The sequence below is a fragment of the Populus nigra genome, chromosome 3 (genome assembly GCF_951802175.1).
Source record: "Populus nigra chromosome 3, ddPopNigr1.1, whole genome shotgun sequence".
Classification (NCBI taxonomy): Eukaryota; Viridiplantae; Streptophyta; class Magnoliopsida; order Malpighiales; family Salicaceae; genus Populus; species Populus nigra.
The window spans coordinates 10,682,177-10,699,541 of record NC_084854.1 but is presented as its reverse complement, the minus strand read 5'-3'; the positions used below and the strand labels follow the sequence as shown (position 1 = coordinate 10,699,541).

The following is a 17,365-nucleotide window of genomic DNA, read 5'->3' as shown; positions in this document are numbered from 1 at the left end:
AGCTCCTAACAATCAAATTGTAGAGGGTGTTGAGAAGTATAACATATCCTAAACAAACCTCGATCTAATGGTAGAATATCGAGATATGGTCATCTAAGTTTCTACCCTCAGGGATTTTCTCTTTGTAACTAAAGGATGACCGGAAAAAAGAGCCAAACTTAAATTTTTTTAGAAAATATAAGCTTAAAAAATAAGGGGAAAAACCAAGCATACTTAGGCGAACCTTTTAAACCTAGTTTAATCTAAAAAACTTCCAATTAAAAGAATTAGGACCAAAAGATAGATTTAAAAATGGTAGGGGTGAAATAGAAAAAAATTGTTGAGGGCTAACGCAATAAAATCAACCCAAAAAAAAAGAAAACAAAAGGTAAAAAAAAAAAAGGAGAGAATTAAACTGAAAAAAATAACAAAACAAATGTTAAAAAAAGGATAAAAAATAAGAAAATATCAATTTAGAAAAAGAGAAAAAAGCATGGCAAACCTCTTAAATTTAGTCTAATCTTTAAAAGTCGTATCCTGTGAAAATTTTGACCCAAATTCAATCAAGAAGCATAATTCTCAACCAATTTAATTTTGAAAGATGAGATTGGTAGAAAAATATTAATAAAGAAACCTGCAAAAGCAATAAAAAGAATGGAGATAAAATTTGATAAAATAAAAGGAGGGTGCACTTTAATGAAAAAAATAAAAAATAATCTCAAATAAAATAAATATTGATTAAAAGAATTAGGACCAATTTTAAAGATAAAAAAAATTATAGGGGTGAAATCAAAAACATTTGTAAAAAACAAGCAAACCCAGACAAATATCCTAAACATGATCAAATATTAAAAAACTCACAACATATAAAACTCTAGATTCAGGTTTAACAAGAAGTTTATTATAAACCAATTTAAAAATATAAATTTCAAAAACTTATCAAAGCAAAAAAAGAAAAAGAAGAAGATAACGAACCACCATAAACGCACCATTTAAAGAGAAAGAGGATGTCGAGACAAATCAAATGATGTGATGAAATCACAGTTACAACCATTGGAGTCAACCGCACGTGCCGCTAGAAGGCGGTGGAGCAGCTGACGCTTGTGTCACCCGTGTAAGCAGCTTTTTCATTTTTTTTATTTATACAAAACTGAAAATGTCATTAGAACTAAACAATAATAACAAACAAACCATGATGAAATTATAACCTAGCCCCTGAAGCTAATGTTAAAAAATTCGAATAGTAAGGGTAATATAATAATTATATTGTTCTATAAAATATGAAAATACAAAAAGATCCATGTGCAAAAGTCATTAAATTATTTTATTCAATGATTACATTAATAATTTTACTATGGATTAAAAAATACAATTACTAAAATAATCTTATATAATTCTCAAAATATATTTGTATCATGGTGAAAAGATCATTTTACCTCTAAAAAATATAAAATAATCATGAAGCAAATTAATAATAATTATACTATTATAATGAATAAATAGTAATCCATGTTTTAGGGATTAGTTTTTTGGATAATAGTTTAAAGTGTGGTTTTTTTTTTTTTTTTGGTATCGGATTACAATTTGAATGGGAGTTTTAAAAGCATGGTTCCATTAAACGACAGTCTCTTTGAAATAGATGGGGGCGTGTATATAGAGAGAGTGAGCTTAGCTTGTAAGAGTCGAATCTAATCTTAAAGACCGAGGATCTGAGTCCAAGAATCTTGTCTTTTGATAGCCCAAACAAACACCAACCATCCTCACCTTACCCTTACATGATCCATTACCGGAAAAAAACCCACCTTGTTCGCCATCTTATCTTGTGCTCAAAATCAATCATTTCTAATAACTTTCGAACCCCCCAAAAAACCCTCCTCTCTGCTTAACCCTCTATGCCATGGAAAGCAGTCTGTTTGCAAACAAACCAGTGTATCCTATCCCAGTAAACAGGCCACCACCACTACCCAATAACCCACCATTAAAATTCAGCTCTGCTACACTGCCACCTCCTCCTTCTCCTCAATCCTCTTTTCATTTTGACTCTCTCCTCCAACACCTCCTCCACCTCTCTTCCCCACCCAATCACAAATTAAACAAAACCCAATTCCCTTCTCTTCAAATTTCCAATGATTCTTCTAGTCACAAACAGCTTTATAAGAACACAAGTAGAAAGCCCATTTCGACTTCAGTTTCAGTTCTTGAGTTTGAAGTTGAGAAAGAAGAGGGTTTATCTGAAAATGAGTCGCTTGAATTTCTGTCGAAAAGGGGTAAGTTGCTGCTTAATTCAATAAAGGAACAACCTTTGGGTGGTTTGAATGCTTTCTTTGAGTCTTGCAAGTTTGAGTTGTTTCAAGTTGATTTGATTGGTGTCTTGAAAGCACTAGACCTTTCTGGCGATTGTGAAAGAGCCATTTTGTTGTTTGAATGGCTGGTATTGAATCTAGGCACTGGAAATGTGAATTTAGATAATCAGGCTGTTGAATTAATGGCTAGGATTCTTGGTAGGGAGTCACAACATTCTATTGCATCAAAACTTTTTGATGTGATTCCCCTTGATGATTACTCGCTTGATGTTCGAGCATACACAACCATTCTGCACTCATATTCGCGATGTGGCAAGTATGAGAGGGCTGTTGCTATTTTTGAGAAAATGAACGAGTCAGGCCTGTCGCCAACTTTGGTCACTTACAATGTCATGCTTGATGTTTATGGGAAGATGGGTCGGTCTTGGAATAAGATTTTAGGTCTCTTAGATGAGATGAGAAGTAGAGGACTTGGTTTTGATGAGTTTACTTGCAGTACTGTTATATCTGCTTGTGGGAGGGAGGGCTTGTTGGATGAAGCAAAAGAGTTCTTTGTTGGATTGAAGTCTCAGGGATATGCTCCAGGAACTGTTACTTATAATGCTCTACTGCAAGTATTTGGGAAGGCGGGGATTTATTCAGAGGCTTTGAGCATCATGAAAGAAATGGAAGATAATAATTGTCCACCTGATGCTGTGACATATAATGAGCTTGTGGCGGCTTATGTGAGAGCAGGATTCTACGAGGAAGGAGCAGCTTTAATAGACACAATGACTGAAAATGGGATTAAACCAAATGCTGTTACATATACCACCATGATAAATGCTTATGGCAGAGCAGCACAAGTGGACAAAGCTCTAAGTTTGTATGACCAGATGAAGGAGTCCGGCTGTGCTCCTAATGTGTGCACTTACAATGCTATCCTTGGGATGCTAGGGAAGAAGTCACAATCAGAGGAAATGATGAAGATACTTTGTGATATGAAAGTAAATGGATGTGCTCCTAATCGTATAACATGGAACACAATGCTTTCCATGTGTGGTAATCAGGGTATGCACAAATACGTAAAAAGGGTTTTTCAGGAAATGAAAAGTTGTGGTTTTGAGCCTGATAGAGATACATTCAATACTTTGATTACTGCATCTGGCCGTTGTGGTTCAGATATTGACGCAGAAAAAATTTACGATGAAATGCTTGAAGCAGGATTTACTCCCTCTGTTGCCACCTACAATGCTCTTCTGAATGCTCTGGCTCGGCGAGGGGACTGGAGAACAGCGGAATCAGTCATCAAAGACATGAAGAATAAGGGCTTCAAACCCAGTGAAACCTCATACTCATTAATTCTCAATTCTTATGCAAAGGGAGGGTATGTGAAAGGAATAAATAGGATTGAAAAGGATATTTATGATGGTCATATCTTTCCCAGTTGGATGCTTTTGAGAACCCTTATTCTTGCAAACTTCAAGTGTAGAGCACTAGCGGGTATGGAAAGGGCTTTTCAAGCATTGCAAAAGCATGGATACAAACCAGATTTAGTTGTCTTCAACTCTATGCTTTCTATGTTTTCCAGGAAAAACATGCATGACCGAGCCCATGAAATAATGCATTTGATTCAAGAGTGTGGACTGCAGCCAGATGTTGTTACTTACAATAGCTTAATGGACCTGTATGCCAGAGGAGGAGAGTGCTGGAAAGCAGAAGAGATTCTGAGGGAGCTACAAAACTCTGGTGGCAAATCTGACCTTATTTCATATAACACTGTCATTAAAGGCTTTTGTAGACAAGGACTCATGCATGAAGCCCTAAGAACTCTATCTGAGATGATATCTAGAGGAATTCGACCATGTATAGTTACATACAATACTTTTGTTAGTGGCTATGCAGCAAAGGGAATGTTTGCAGAAATAGATGAAGTGCTTAGCTACATGACTAAGCACGATTGCAGGCCAAATGAGCTAACCTACAAAATTGTCGTGGATGGTTATTGCAAAGCAAAAAAATTCAAAGAAGCCATGGATTTTGTTTCAACTATTACGGATATTGATGATTCTTTTGATTATCAATCTATGCGAAGGCTAGCTTCTCGTGTTCGGGAGAATATGCAGTCATGACTCACTTAAGCATTCCAATTGGATCTTCTTGTTTGGTCCATCATGGGAACTATTGAGTGAGTAATCCTGAAAAAAATTGTGAGCAACTGTTCAGCTTGTCCATGATTCTTCAAGTAAGTTCCCTGTGTAAATATATTTGTTAAGAAGCAGCTTATTTTTCTCCAAAAATAAAAAAACTAAATAGAAATATGCTTCGGGTGCATGCTTTATTTATTGTATCTACCTCACAAAATCAGGTCTGTGATAGGAATTTCAGTCCCAAACATATCCTTGATTTGATTATTTTCTATCTGTATTATGGAGGCAATAGGAATTGCCTTGTTTCCACCGCATACCTGATGATGATTCTTGTGTCCTTGCATTCCTATCCTTGTTGAGAATATGAATCCTCATTCTCTCATAGGGAATTTCCTATGAAGAAACTTGAAAGCTGCTGGTTAAATTATTTTGTTGTAAGATCAGTGTCTAGATCATAATATGATGTGAAAGAAGTTCATACTTGCCTATTGTTTTTTTTTTTAATAAGTTAGCCCATACAATTAGTATGCTTCTCGCACTGTAAAGTATTAACACATGATATACAAATAAAGAAACAATCACGAGATTTATAGCATTCGATACACAAACATACATAATCAGGTTCTGGGATTCTCATGTTGTCTTTCTCAAGCTTGAAATCTGGTCAGGGATTATTTCCATCAATCTCCCTAAACCTGATCCGAACAGGGTGATGATTTTCATGGCGGAGAGTAGTGATATCTATGTTCTCACCCGTGGCTGTCTTAGCTTTGTAACATGTCTAGTCTTTGGTTCATTTTCCATTTAATTTTTATGGTTGATTACAAGAGTCTCTCTCTCTCGATGGTATGCTTAACTACTATTTAATCTTTTATTTCCAGTCACATCCTTCTTAAGCATATGGCGTTTAACTTATTTATTAATCAGTTCATTGATTAATAAATAACTAATCATGTACTTCCAACACGATTTTCAAACTTGAGTCCTCCACTTTTGGTGCAACTCTAATCTGCCAAGTTAGGTTGAGGGCCTTAACAATGTAACTGAACACTTTTTTAATTGTATCTTGTGTGCTAATTTGGTTGCAAGCACCACCTCTTTGTTAAATTTCTGATGTTCTTCAATTCAGGGAAAAAAATGAAGAAAGTAGGTTCTCATTGAGTCTTATTCAAACGGGGATTCTTTGAGAACTCTTTGATGTTTTTGTATGTCAGAGGATCTGACAATAATACGTTGGGATTTGTTTGGTGAACAGGGCTATTGGTGCTCACTGATCAGTGTTTGGAAACAAGCCAGTTCAAAGAGAGTAGTGAAACTGCTCGGGATTGTTTTTCAGCTGGAAAAGAAAGGTCGAGGATTTAAATCATCAAATTTAAATAGAAGAGCTTTAACTGGAGTATCAATGTCTGGAGGAAGTTGGGTGGTGGATTGCTTCGAAAATTGAGTATTGTAAGTATAATTGGGGAATACCTGCTGTATTCTTGCTTAGTGTATATGTAGTACAATTGTTTTCAAGGCTGTTTTACTTACACCCAACTTAAGTAACAAATTATCCCACCACCGAGTTATGCCCCCCCCCCCCCCCAAATTGGCGATAATGGAAAGAATCCCTCTCCCCATATCTTGTTCTAACCGGCAAAACGGCAGTGGTATGCATGTATTGAATTGAACGACATTATTGATGAAACCGTGTATGATTGGTTAAAGACTATCCATGAGATTTGTTTAGTTTTAACGGAAACATTGTCTGCATTTGGTTGGTTAAGACTTGGATAAATTTAGCAAGTGACCCTCTCTTTCACTTTTTAATTAATTATTTAAACAATTTCAACAGAGGAGGAAATGACAGTAGAATAGTAAAAGTGAAATAAATAATATAAAATTTTAAATATTTTAAAATATATATTTCAAATAAAAATTTATGAATAATTTAACTTAAAAAATTCCTTACAATACAATTATATCCATAGAATTTTACTTAAGTCTAAGTTTAAAACAAACAAACAATCTACTAGTATGTTATATAAACTAAAATTAATATTATTCTTTTTATTTTTCTCTTTATTTTTAAGATATTCATCAAAATTATTACCAACTAGATTGAACATTAGAGGGTTACTAACAATACCATCACTAATAGTGTCAACGCGTGACAAAGTGCTAAGTGCTAGAGATTGATAACTACAACAGACAAGAAATGGAGGTCTTGTTTACACAGTTATCAATCCTTCAATCAATTTGAAAAGCATTTTATGATATCACATTTACCAAATGGCCGTAACCCTCATTATTTCCTTTCTAATACGACAAAGAAAGAACACTTATCTCTTCCATTCAGAACTTCAGACGGATTTAGAAAACTAAGTTTAGTTCATAATGTGATGATCACTAGCTAAACCTACCAGCAACAGAGCATTCCCCGCCTGCAATCTACGCCGTTTGGCACAAAAGACACCACTACTTGCTCGGCGACAATTGAGAATATAAACAAGTTCCATTTTTTTTAATTCTCGATGAAAGAAGAAGGTAATCAGGCATTAGCAATTTAAGTTCACAAGCGAAGCACCTAGAATTCACAGGGAACAATGAGCCGCGCATTTAACATTTCTGATCAAGGTTGTCAATTCCGTTTCGGTAGATGTTTCGTTTTTTCAATTGGAACGAAATATTTCAGTTTCGGAGTGTTTCGGCGTGCCGTTTCGGGGTTGTACTGTTCCTATATATATATATATATATATATATATATATATATATATATATATATATATATATATATTCAACAAACATAATTCAAATTCAAGATAAATTAATTATAAATTATGCAATACAAACACAATGCCAAACAAATATAATTTCAAAATTTAAAATATTTCTAAATAGTCAAGATTAAATAGATCTTTAACTTAAAGTAATTCAACTTAAAACAAAATATCAAAATATTATGAAAGTAAAATGTTTTAACACAAATATTTTAAATATAAAGTTAGGTCAATGTTATTAAGGCTAATGAAATCTAAAGCATCCATTGTTTTGCTCAAATTCCTACAAAGTGTAAACATGAAAAAAACAACATGAATATAAACCATATATATTAATGATAAATCTAATTTTAAAAAATTAATATCATTGTTAATGAAAATAGTAATAATAATTTTCAATGTTATTATTAATATCATTGTTATAGAAAATAGTAATAAAAAAGAGCTTTTTATAATTGGGTGGTTTAATTAATTAAATTGAATAAGGTTCAATTTGATTCAATGGCTTTTCAAGAGCGGAACGGAACATGCGGAATGGAACCGGAACGTTTCGGGCGGAATTTAGCCGAAAAATCCGGAACGGACCGAGATTTAAAATGAGATGAAATTTGTTCTGTTTTTTGAATTGGTATGGAATGTTTCGGCCATTTCGGACGGAACGGAACGGAATTGACAACCTTGTCTCTGATGGAAGATTAGGAGAAAAAAAAAACTTCAGAGTAAAGAATGGAGATCCAAGGACCAACGCCATTAAGGAGATGAGCTAATAGGCTAACTTTCAAGGCACTCGAAATTTATTAGTTACATGAAGCCAGCAATGCAAAGAAGTGGTACTTTGACAGATACAACGAAGAGCCTAATAAATATAGATCTTAATAAGGATATAATACATTCAGATCCATGCTAAATCAAAACCAAACCAAAAACCAGCATTTGGTCTTTAGGAGTGAAAACTACCCTGCAGCAAATAATACAAAGAAACAACCAAATTTTTTTAAAAAATTAAAAAAATCACATAAACAAAAAAAAAATTAAATAGTAAATTACCAGCAACAACCCTTAGACATGTCTTTTACCAAGCTATTTTGTCTTTAGATACAACAAAAAGAGAAAGAGAGAGGTCACATTGTTCAGGAGATTGAGAGAGGAGTGGGCTAGGGGAGAAAGGAGTTCATTAAAGTAGTATTTATACTTCATCGAAACTCATAAAATCAATGTAAAATCACGAGTTTGCAAGAATTTATCTGAGTCAAGTCTGATTGTATTGGTATTCGAGTTTTTGATCCAATTTTACACGCTAAATACAAGTTGACTCATAAAAAAAAATCATATTATCTTATGAGTCAACTTGTAATTTTGACAACCTTGATAAAATGTAAGAAAAAAAACAAAGATGAATTATCAAACTTTATAATTTTTCAGTGCACCAATTAATGAAATTATCCAATATATATTCTTTTATTTTTTTTACATAATATATTTTACATTCATGAAAAGGGTTGTAAAAAGTATGTTTTATTTCAATTCTTTTTTATAAATCGAATTCATAGATATTACCAACCAATTTGGAACCAAATCATATATGGAATTGAATTCAAGTTTGCAATCTTTATCCTTATACTCTTTACTTTAACCACTTTAATTACATTCTTAGTTGATTGTGTTTAATTGAGTTAATTGCAATATTTATTATTATTAGTAAAACACCTAATTCACCTCTCCTTAGGTGTTATTGTTGCCTTAATAATAGAATAACAATATCATGATAACTCTTAAAACTAAACTTTTTTTTATCACCAAGCCTAAAACATCATGACCAATTAGTTTAGTTAAGGTTTCAATCATATATGGCCTGCCATCTATGCCCTAACATAGAGAGGAGACTTTAAAGTTTGGATCTAGCTTGTTTAAGTTTCTACACTCAAAGACCTAACCATCTATCAAATTGAAGCAGAAAAAGAGCTTATATGAGAGAGATGATTTTTCTAAGACAGCCTATAAATTTTGTCAGCAGACAGGTTTTGTGAAAAAACAAGTCCAACTTACTTTCTAAGCATCCAAACCGATGTGGCAATTATTTCTTTGTATGGAAAAGGTCTTTATTTAGGTAATTTAACTTCTCTAAGTCTAAAGTCAAAGCTTGAAGATTTTATACAAGACTATTTTTTCTTCTTTTTAGGTAAATAGCTATTGTATTACTTAAATGTGGATTGTTTACTTTGAAAAGAGCTATTATTATTTCAGATGATACAAATGAATTGGAGGGATGTGGGGGATTAGGGTTTCCTATCAAATAAAAAGAAAGAAAGAGAAGGAGACGGCTAGAAATAAGAAGAAAACTCTCACCCTTTTCTCCTATACCTGAAAGATTAATACCTACTGATCGTATTATCATTTATGCGAAAAATAAAGGGATTGGTAGATAAAACACTCTGAAGCTGCACACCAATTGATCTCAAATATAGCAGCCAACTCGAAATAATTTGGCACCCATGGAGACTTCCTAGGCAAATGAGTAAATGAGATAAGTATTGTTAACCTTGAGAATAAATTTAGTGATCTTACTTCTATTGTGCGTTCTTTGGCTTGTAGAAATGTATAGCAAGTGAAAGTTTGTAACATATGCTCGTTACAATGTTGTACTTCAGATATGTGCCTAACAATACAAGAAGATACATTGAACAAGCTAATGCAACTGATGGAGCATTTAATGGCTAGCATTAACATAAATATAATCCCTTTTCCAACACGTATACTCCCGGATTGAGAGATTATCCAAACTTACACTATGAGAACCTACCTCAACAAGGCAAACAAGGTTCGACAGTTCCACCCCTATAGATTTCATTCCCAACAGAATTATCAAGTGAGACAACCCCTTGCATTTATAAATTCCAATGTTATGAGGTCATCGAGTGATGATCTTCAAGAGATGATGAGAACCTTAGCATCTAACATTATGACTTTACAACAAAATATTATGTCTTTGCAATAGGAAACAAGGTCAAGCATATAGAACTTAGAGAAGCAAATGGGACAAGTAGATTCAAGTGTAGGGAAATTAGAAGCACAAATCAACAAAAAATTATCCTTCCAAACATTGAATCAAAAAGAGAATGTTAGTACGATCACGCTGCAGAGTAGGAAAGAACTTGAAGAGCAAAAGTCAAAACAAATTGAGATGAAAAAAAGAAAAAGAGATAGAAATCAAATTGAGCATAAAAAAGAAACAACCTATTCCTCCACAAACTAAAATAACCACCAATACTCTAAAAGTAAGTCCTAACTTAATGAATTCTAATTTCAAAAAAATCCCTCCCTTTTCTTTGATTTCTTTTAGATTTAAGAAAGATAATAAAAAATGAGATTTTAGAGGTTTTCAAAAAATTAGAACTCAACATTTCTTTGATTGATGCTATCAAGCAAATTCTCAAATATACCAAATTCTTGAAGGAGCTGTGTACTACCAAAAGAGCTTACAAGTTAAAAGGTTATGAAACGATAAGTATAAGTGAAGTTGTATTTGTTATTGTTTAAAAGAATTTTCCTTTAAAGCAAAAAGACTCAGATGCATTTATTATCCCATGTGTTATTAGTAACACTAGCTTTAAAAGGGTTTTATATGATTTAGGTGCATCTATTAATGTTATACCTAAACATGTTTATGATTCTCTTAGTCTTAAGCTTTTGATTAAAACTAGTATTGTAATACAACTTACGGATCGTAGTTTTGTTTATCCACTTAGTATGATAGAAGATGTCCTAGTCAAGAATGATACTTTGGTTATTCCATACGACTTTTATATTCTTGATATGGAACATGATTCCTCAAACACCAACACTCTTATCTTATTTCGAAGACCATTCTTGAAAACTACCAACACTAAAATTGATTTGTGGTAAGGATACTTTATCTATGGAAAATGATACAATCCTTATTTATCTTCAAATTTTACCTAGGTTCTTAGACCGTTTGAATGCGTCGTGAACATTTTTTTCAATCAAATACCCATAAATACATATACAAGTATAATTAATTTTAATTACAATTACAAGAAGAATAAAATAAAATAAAAGTATAAAATAAAAATTGGATTTGTGAATTATTGGAATGCTATTGACCTAAATGAAATTCCTGTTTTCCCTTTTTAGATAGTGAAATTATAATTTTTCCTCTAACAATACACTTGCATTGTTCCCTTAGTGTGTGTGTCTCATGTGTCTTTGTTGTCAATGACTTGGTGATGATTTTAACGATATTTTTAACGTGTTAAACATTCCATCAACAAGCTCTTGATCTTGTCCATCCATTTATAGTAGTTGTTTATATCACAACCAACCAGAGAGGGAGGTTAGCGATGATGAATTTTGATTTGGCCTTTCTATTTTCTTATTTTTTTTGTAAAAAAGTAATAAATACATAAGAACATCTTTATTAGAAAAATGATGACCTCAAGACTTGGTAGCGCACATAATAAAATAAACACATAAGCATATAAAATTCTAATTATCAAATGTAAATTATAGGATTCTTGATTTTTACTATATTCTTAATGCAAGGCGAAACATCAAACCTAATGGAATCAAACATAGACCACACATAAAATATCATCATTAACATAAACCAACCATCCTTTTGGGGTTTTTTTTATTTATGTATATACATAAATATAACATGAAAATTTTTATCACATAAAAGAAATTACGTGTATGAAAATATAATATAAAATATGTTTTCAAATGATCGATCAATAATGAACCGATAAGGATGAATCGACACAAGCTTTAGAAAATAAAATCGATCAAATAAAGTGCTCATAGGTAAATCAACTAGAAAACACAAGTTTTAATCAATTAACCAATTGGTCAAAACAAACTACTCATAGGTGAATCAATCACAAAAGGAGGTTTTCCAACCAATTGGTCAAAACAAACTACTCTTCGATGGACCAATTTGAACACAAGATTTTGAAAATGAATAATTAAAATGAACTGTTCATGGGTGAACTAATAAAAAAAAATATAGGTTTTGAAATCAATTGGTCAAAATAAATTGCTTATAGGTGAAGCAATTAAACACAAGATTTTGAAAAAGGATCATTCAAAATGAACCAATCATAAAAACATAGGATTTGAAATCAATTGGTCAAAACAAATTACTCATGGGTGAACTAATTGAACACAAGATTTTGAAAAAAATCGATCAAAATGAATCGTTTATGGATGAATGGATAAAAAATTATAAGATTTTTTTTATGAATTCAACAATCCTTAAAATTCACCTCGTATCGATGGTTAAGATTAAAAAATAATCAAGCAATCAATATTCATCAAGTCATCTTGAATCGAAAAATTAAAATATACAATCAAAATTAAAAAACAAATTTTGAGATTTCATTTAACAAAACAATTCATGAAGATGCCTCGTATACAATCAATCAAGAAATCAATAGGTAATCATCCATGAAAAAAATTGATCAAATAATTAGTTATAGAAATAAATGGTCGATAAATCATTCAAGTAATGATTTAGTAAACATGGGGATTAGTAATCATCTTGGATAATCCTTAAAAATCAAATCATAGTCCCATCATTCTAGTTTCATCATAGAACATTGATACAATCCTTATTTCTCTTCAAAATTTACTCAAGGTCTCATAGCCTTCAGGTTTGGTGCGTTAATGTGTGTTGCAAACGTTTTATTCAATCAAATATGATACACATACAAGTATAATTAATTTTAATTACAAATACTAGTAGAATAAAATACAATGAAATAAGTTGTTGATCTAAGTAAAATTACTATTTTGTGTTTCTTATATAATAAAATTACAACTTTGCCCTTTATAGTGCACTTGCATTGTTCACTTGACCCATGTGTCTCACGTGCCTCTATTTTTGGTGGCTCGATGACCATTTTGACAATATTTTTGGCATGTTGAGCAATCCACCATCAAGCTATCAATCTTGTCTATCCATTGATGGTGGTTGTGTATCTCATAGCCAACCAGGGAGAAAGATCAATAATGATGAAGTTCGATTTGGTCCTTTTATTTTCTTGCTTTTAGTAATCACTAACAACAAAATTGATGATAGGGAAACCACGGGTTTTGGTCTTGGAAAAGTGTCGTTTCTTTTTGTGGTGGTCTCAAGGTGTTTTGTGGTCGGATAAAGGAGAAATATTGTTGGTTTCACCATCGATGAGGAGAGAGAAAGAGATGCAAACTAGGCTTTAGTATAGCGTGGTCTATGGTGAATACATGGGCTCACTTGGTTGGACGGTTCAGATCATGCTTGATTTGATCCAACAATCCAAATCTAAATTATCTTAAATTTATTCTACAGTGAGGTATGATTAGGTGAGTGAGCTTAAGCTAGGTTTCTAAATCAACGACTGAGATATATTTGGTATTTTAGGATAAATGACTAGATTTCTTCTCCCTTTTCTTTCTTTTTTCAAGGGCCATGATTTCTTATTCTTCTTCTTTAAAAAAAAAAAAAGAAAAAAAGAGTCAAGAACAAACATAATATGGGTGGTTGAATTAATTTGGCAAAGCTTTGTTTTCTAAACTTCTTCACATAATACATCACCCAGCTTGACAAATAAGATGTGATTAATAATATCCCATCTTACCTCCTCGTCACTTGGATATATATATCCAAGTGACGAGGAGGTAAGATGGGATATTATTAATCACATCTTATTTTTCATCACCAAAAAATAAATTTTGACTATTAAAAATATTTTATTACTTTAAAAAATGATTTAATCACAAAATAATGAATTTGACTTTGGTAAATCATTTTTGCCTAGTTTTGACTTGCAAATCTGATTTTGACTATAGGTATTTATAGATATAATTGATTAGAGTTTAGGCCTATAAATATATACAACCCAACTTCTAATATTTTACAAATTATAAACTCGTTTTATTCAAAAAAAAATTTATATTTGAATGGGTTAGATATATCGGGATGAGTTAATGTTTTATATAGATATTACAAATATCCACATATTGAACTTATATTGTTAATTTTTAGGGGTTAGGCTTAATTAGAACTAAGATTTTTGCTTGATAAATTAGTCCAAAACTTGTTGTAAGTTATAACAAATAATTTAGGCTTAATACATCAACTTAACAATTGAGTAAAATGAAAGAATCAATTATGGAAAAAGGATAGAACATATAACAAGAAATCATGTTTCTTACTATAAGGTTTATAGGTTAGGTTGAGTTGATTGAGTTTAAAAAATCTTTACCCACCATCCGACCCTTGATATCGATTTTCTAGGTTTTTCGACTCACTATCATCTATAATATTCATATTATCTAACTTTGATGGGTATGTCAAGTTAGATAATGCAAATATTATAGATGGTTGGGTTTTTTTGAACACCACTAGTTTTGATTGCAAAATGATGGTTTTGACTAATTTTGATGGGAAACCCGATTTTGATCATAAAATGGTAAACTTGATCTCAATAAACCAATTTTGACGCGGTGAACTTGATTTTGATCATAAAATAATGATTTTGGCCAATTTTAATAAGAAGCTCAATTTTTAACACGAAACTTGATTCTTGACATGATAGCTCAGATTTTTCTTTGAAAAACTTTTTATGCAAAAAAAAAATTATTAGAAATATGTTTTTCAATTTCTTTTTTTGTCAAAGGCCAAAACAGGTTATGATGGGGGACATCTCAATTTATGTCCCAAAAGCACTACTTCATTATCAGTTAAGTCATAATTCTTTTGATATTATTAATTTTGCTCAAAACATAATCTATATTGAACAATTTCACTCTTTTTTATCTAATTTGTAAGTGCATATTAAGTGCTTCAATCCAAGGCATCATAATAAGACTTAATTTTTCACTCTACTATATCAACTTAAATAACGGGAAAAATTAGAAAGGTAAATCTAATTTCACATTAAAATAGTCATTTATGATATAGGTTTATTTTCATATATTGGATGTACGTGGTTAAAAAACATTTGCAAATTGGATGAAATCTTATAATGACCACTAGCAATGGATGGAGAGGAGGGGTATATTGGCATTAGTTGATATCTTTCATGTTTGGAGTAAAATTAATAAACCTAAAAGGCTTAGAATTTTATTGTTATTATACTACTACATTAAGGAAGCCTTTGGTACAATGGACAAAGATGAATTTTATTTTCTTTATATTTTGGTGAATTTTTGAATAGTATAAAAATTAATTTTTGTTCCGTCTAAAATCATTATAAAAGATAAATTCTTATCTCTTTTAAAAGATAAAGATAGATATAGAACAAGTTTATCCAATTTTGTGCATAAGTTTTAATATTTATAAAATAACTATACTGCTCATCTTATAGAATATAACTTTATAAAAATTTTGTTATCTTTTTTTTTTATTTGTCTCTATATTGTAGGGGGGAAAATGAAGAGAATAACAAAAGCTATGGTTCTTCTTCTTTGCATTCAAACTAGAATCCATCTCAATTATATCAAATTGTTCTTTTCTCAAATATTGATGACTAATCCTTTTCTCTTCTTTTGACTTGCCAATTAATTATCCACCATTTAATGGTTTTCTTTAGAAGATTGCACCTAATTTGCATTAAAAAATTGTTTTTCTAACAGATTGCCAATTTGTGTTTTTCATGTCTAACTATAGCTTCCCAATCTGTTTGATAAAGCTCTAATTTGGCTTCCATTAATTTTAAAACTAGGGTTTTTGAGTTAAGAGTTTTATTACAAAATGGTAGGGAGAAAGAGGGATAAAATTTGGCTTCTAATATTGATTTAGGGGTTTTCTTTAGCGCATAAATTTTTTCTAATGGATTTTTGTTGTAGTGAAGGATCTGATAAGTGGGTTTCTATGGGAGGAATTCAAATTAAAGGTATAAATAAGACAATACGGTGTGTTCGATGTATTGCAATTATAAGTCAATACTGTATGTTTTATTTTACTTGTTTAGTAGCTAGTAGAGCCACGTGTGTTAGGAAAAAAATGCTAGAATGTTAAAGAATGGAAAGACTATTATATATTGCATTTTGTTTCAATAGAATGCATGCAAAATTTAATATACAACTCATTCTAGTATTTTTAGAGATTCTCATTCTCACTCTTCTCTTGCTTCTTTCCCTTTCCCCTTTCCAGCCCTATGCACCACTCATGTTTTCCCTTCATCTATCGTCATCTTCTTCTTCATTTCATTTGTTATCTGTTATATTTGAATTAAATAACCTACTGTCCAAGTCTATTGCTCCAAGTGGTATCAGAGCGGCATCTTCAGATTTAAAAATGCCACATGAAATGAGATCCCAAGATGCCAGGAAGGTGGATGAGACCACCAATCCAAAGCATACCCAGGCATATGATCAAATTCAACAACAACTTAATAATACCAGGGCTGATTCTAATGCATGCTTCAGAGAGCTTAAGGAAGTTATTGATGCCCTTGTTTTTCATGTAGACTCAGTATTGCAAAAAAACTCAACTCTTCACTAGTAAGTCCAATCTACCCAAGACATCTCAGCACCCCGTTGTAAAGGAATCCTCTACCAAACTCAATTGGGTCATTGAAGGTACACCCTCTTATTATCAACTACGTAGACCAAAAGGAGAATTCCTTGTCTTTGAGGGAGAAGATGTCCTTAAATGGATTTATAAATGTAACCAGTACTTTGATGTTGAGGAGACTACTGAGCATGACAAGCTTAAACTAGCCTTCTATTATCTAGATGGAATAGCTCTGTGTTGGCATCATAATTTTATGAGAAGCTTGGGGGGTAGTTTGTGCTGTGGCCAGAGTATATGGAGGCCTTATGTTTAGAGGGGGATATGAACCCTTTAAAAGAACTTATGAACTAAAGCAGAAAAACAACTTAGAACCTACATCAAGGACTTTGATATCCTCTAGAATAGATCAAAAATTTCTAAGAAAAATGACTTGGTGTTTTTTATATGAGGGTTGGATGTAGAGGTCAAGAATCTGATCAAGATGTTTGAACCAAAATCCTTAAAACAAGCCTACACCTTAACCAGGTTACATGATAACACCCTTACCCACTGATGTTATAGTTCCAATCCTAACAAACAAACCTATCATCCAACCATATATGCCTACCAAAATAAGACCTCCACCCCTCTCGGCTACAACAAAAGCCTGTCAGGACTTCCTAATAACAATTATAAACC

The 17,365-nt window shown here is 31.9% G+C and overlaps 1 protein-coding gene across 1 annotated transcript; it reads left to right on the top strand.

The window, feature by feature from the left end:
* Nucleotides 1-1,660: 1,660 nt before the first annotated feature.
* On the top strand, nucleotides 1,661-5,926 carry LOC133689652 (pentatricopeptide repeat-containing protein At2g18940, chloroplastic). Its single transcript, XM_062109606.1, has 2 exons — nucleotides 1,661-4,506; nucleotides 5,667-5,926. The coding sequence occupies exon 1, from the start codon at nucleotides 1,877-1,879 to the stop codon at nucleotides 4,391-4,393; it is 2,517 nt and encodes an 838-aa protein (XP_061965590.1). The 5' UTR covers nucleotides 1,661-1,876; the 3' UTR covers nucleotides 4,394-4,506; nucleotides 5,667-5,926.
* Nucleotides 5,927-17,365: the final 11,439 nt, after the last annotated feature.

Bases quoted from the DNA above. Each gene is read 5' to 3' on its own strand.
- LOC133689652 (XM_062109606.1), top strand. From the start codon at position 1,877: ATGGAAAGCAGTCTGTTTGCAAACAAACCAGTGTATCCTATCCCAGTA.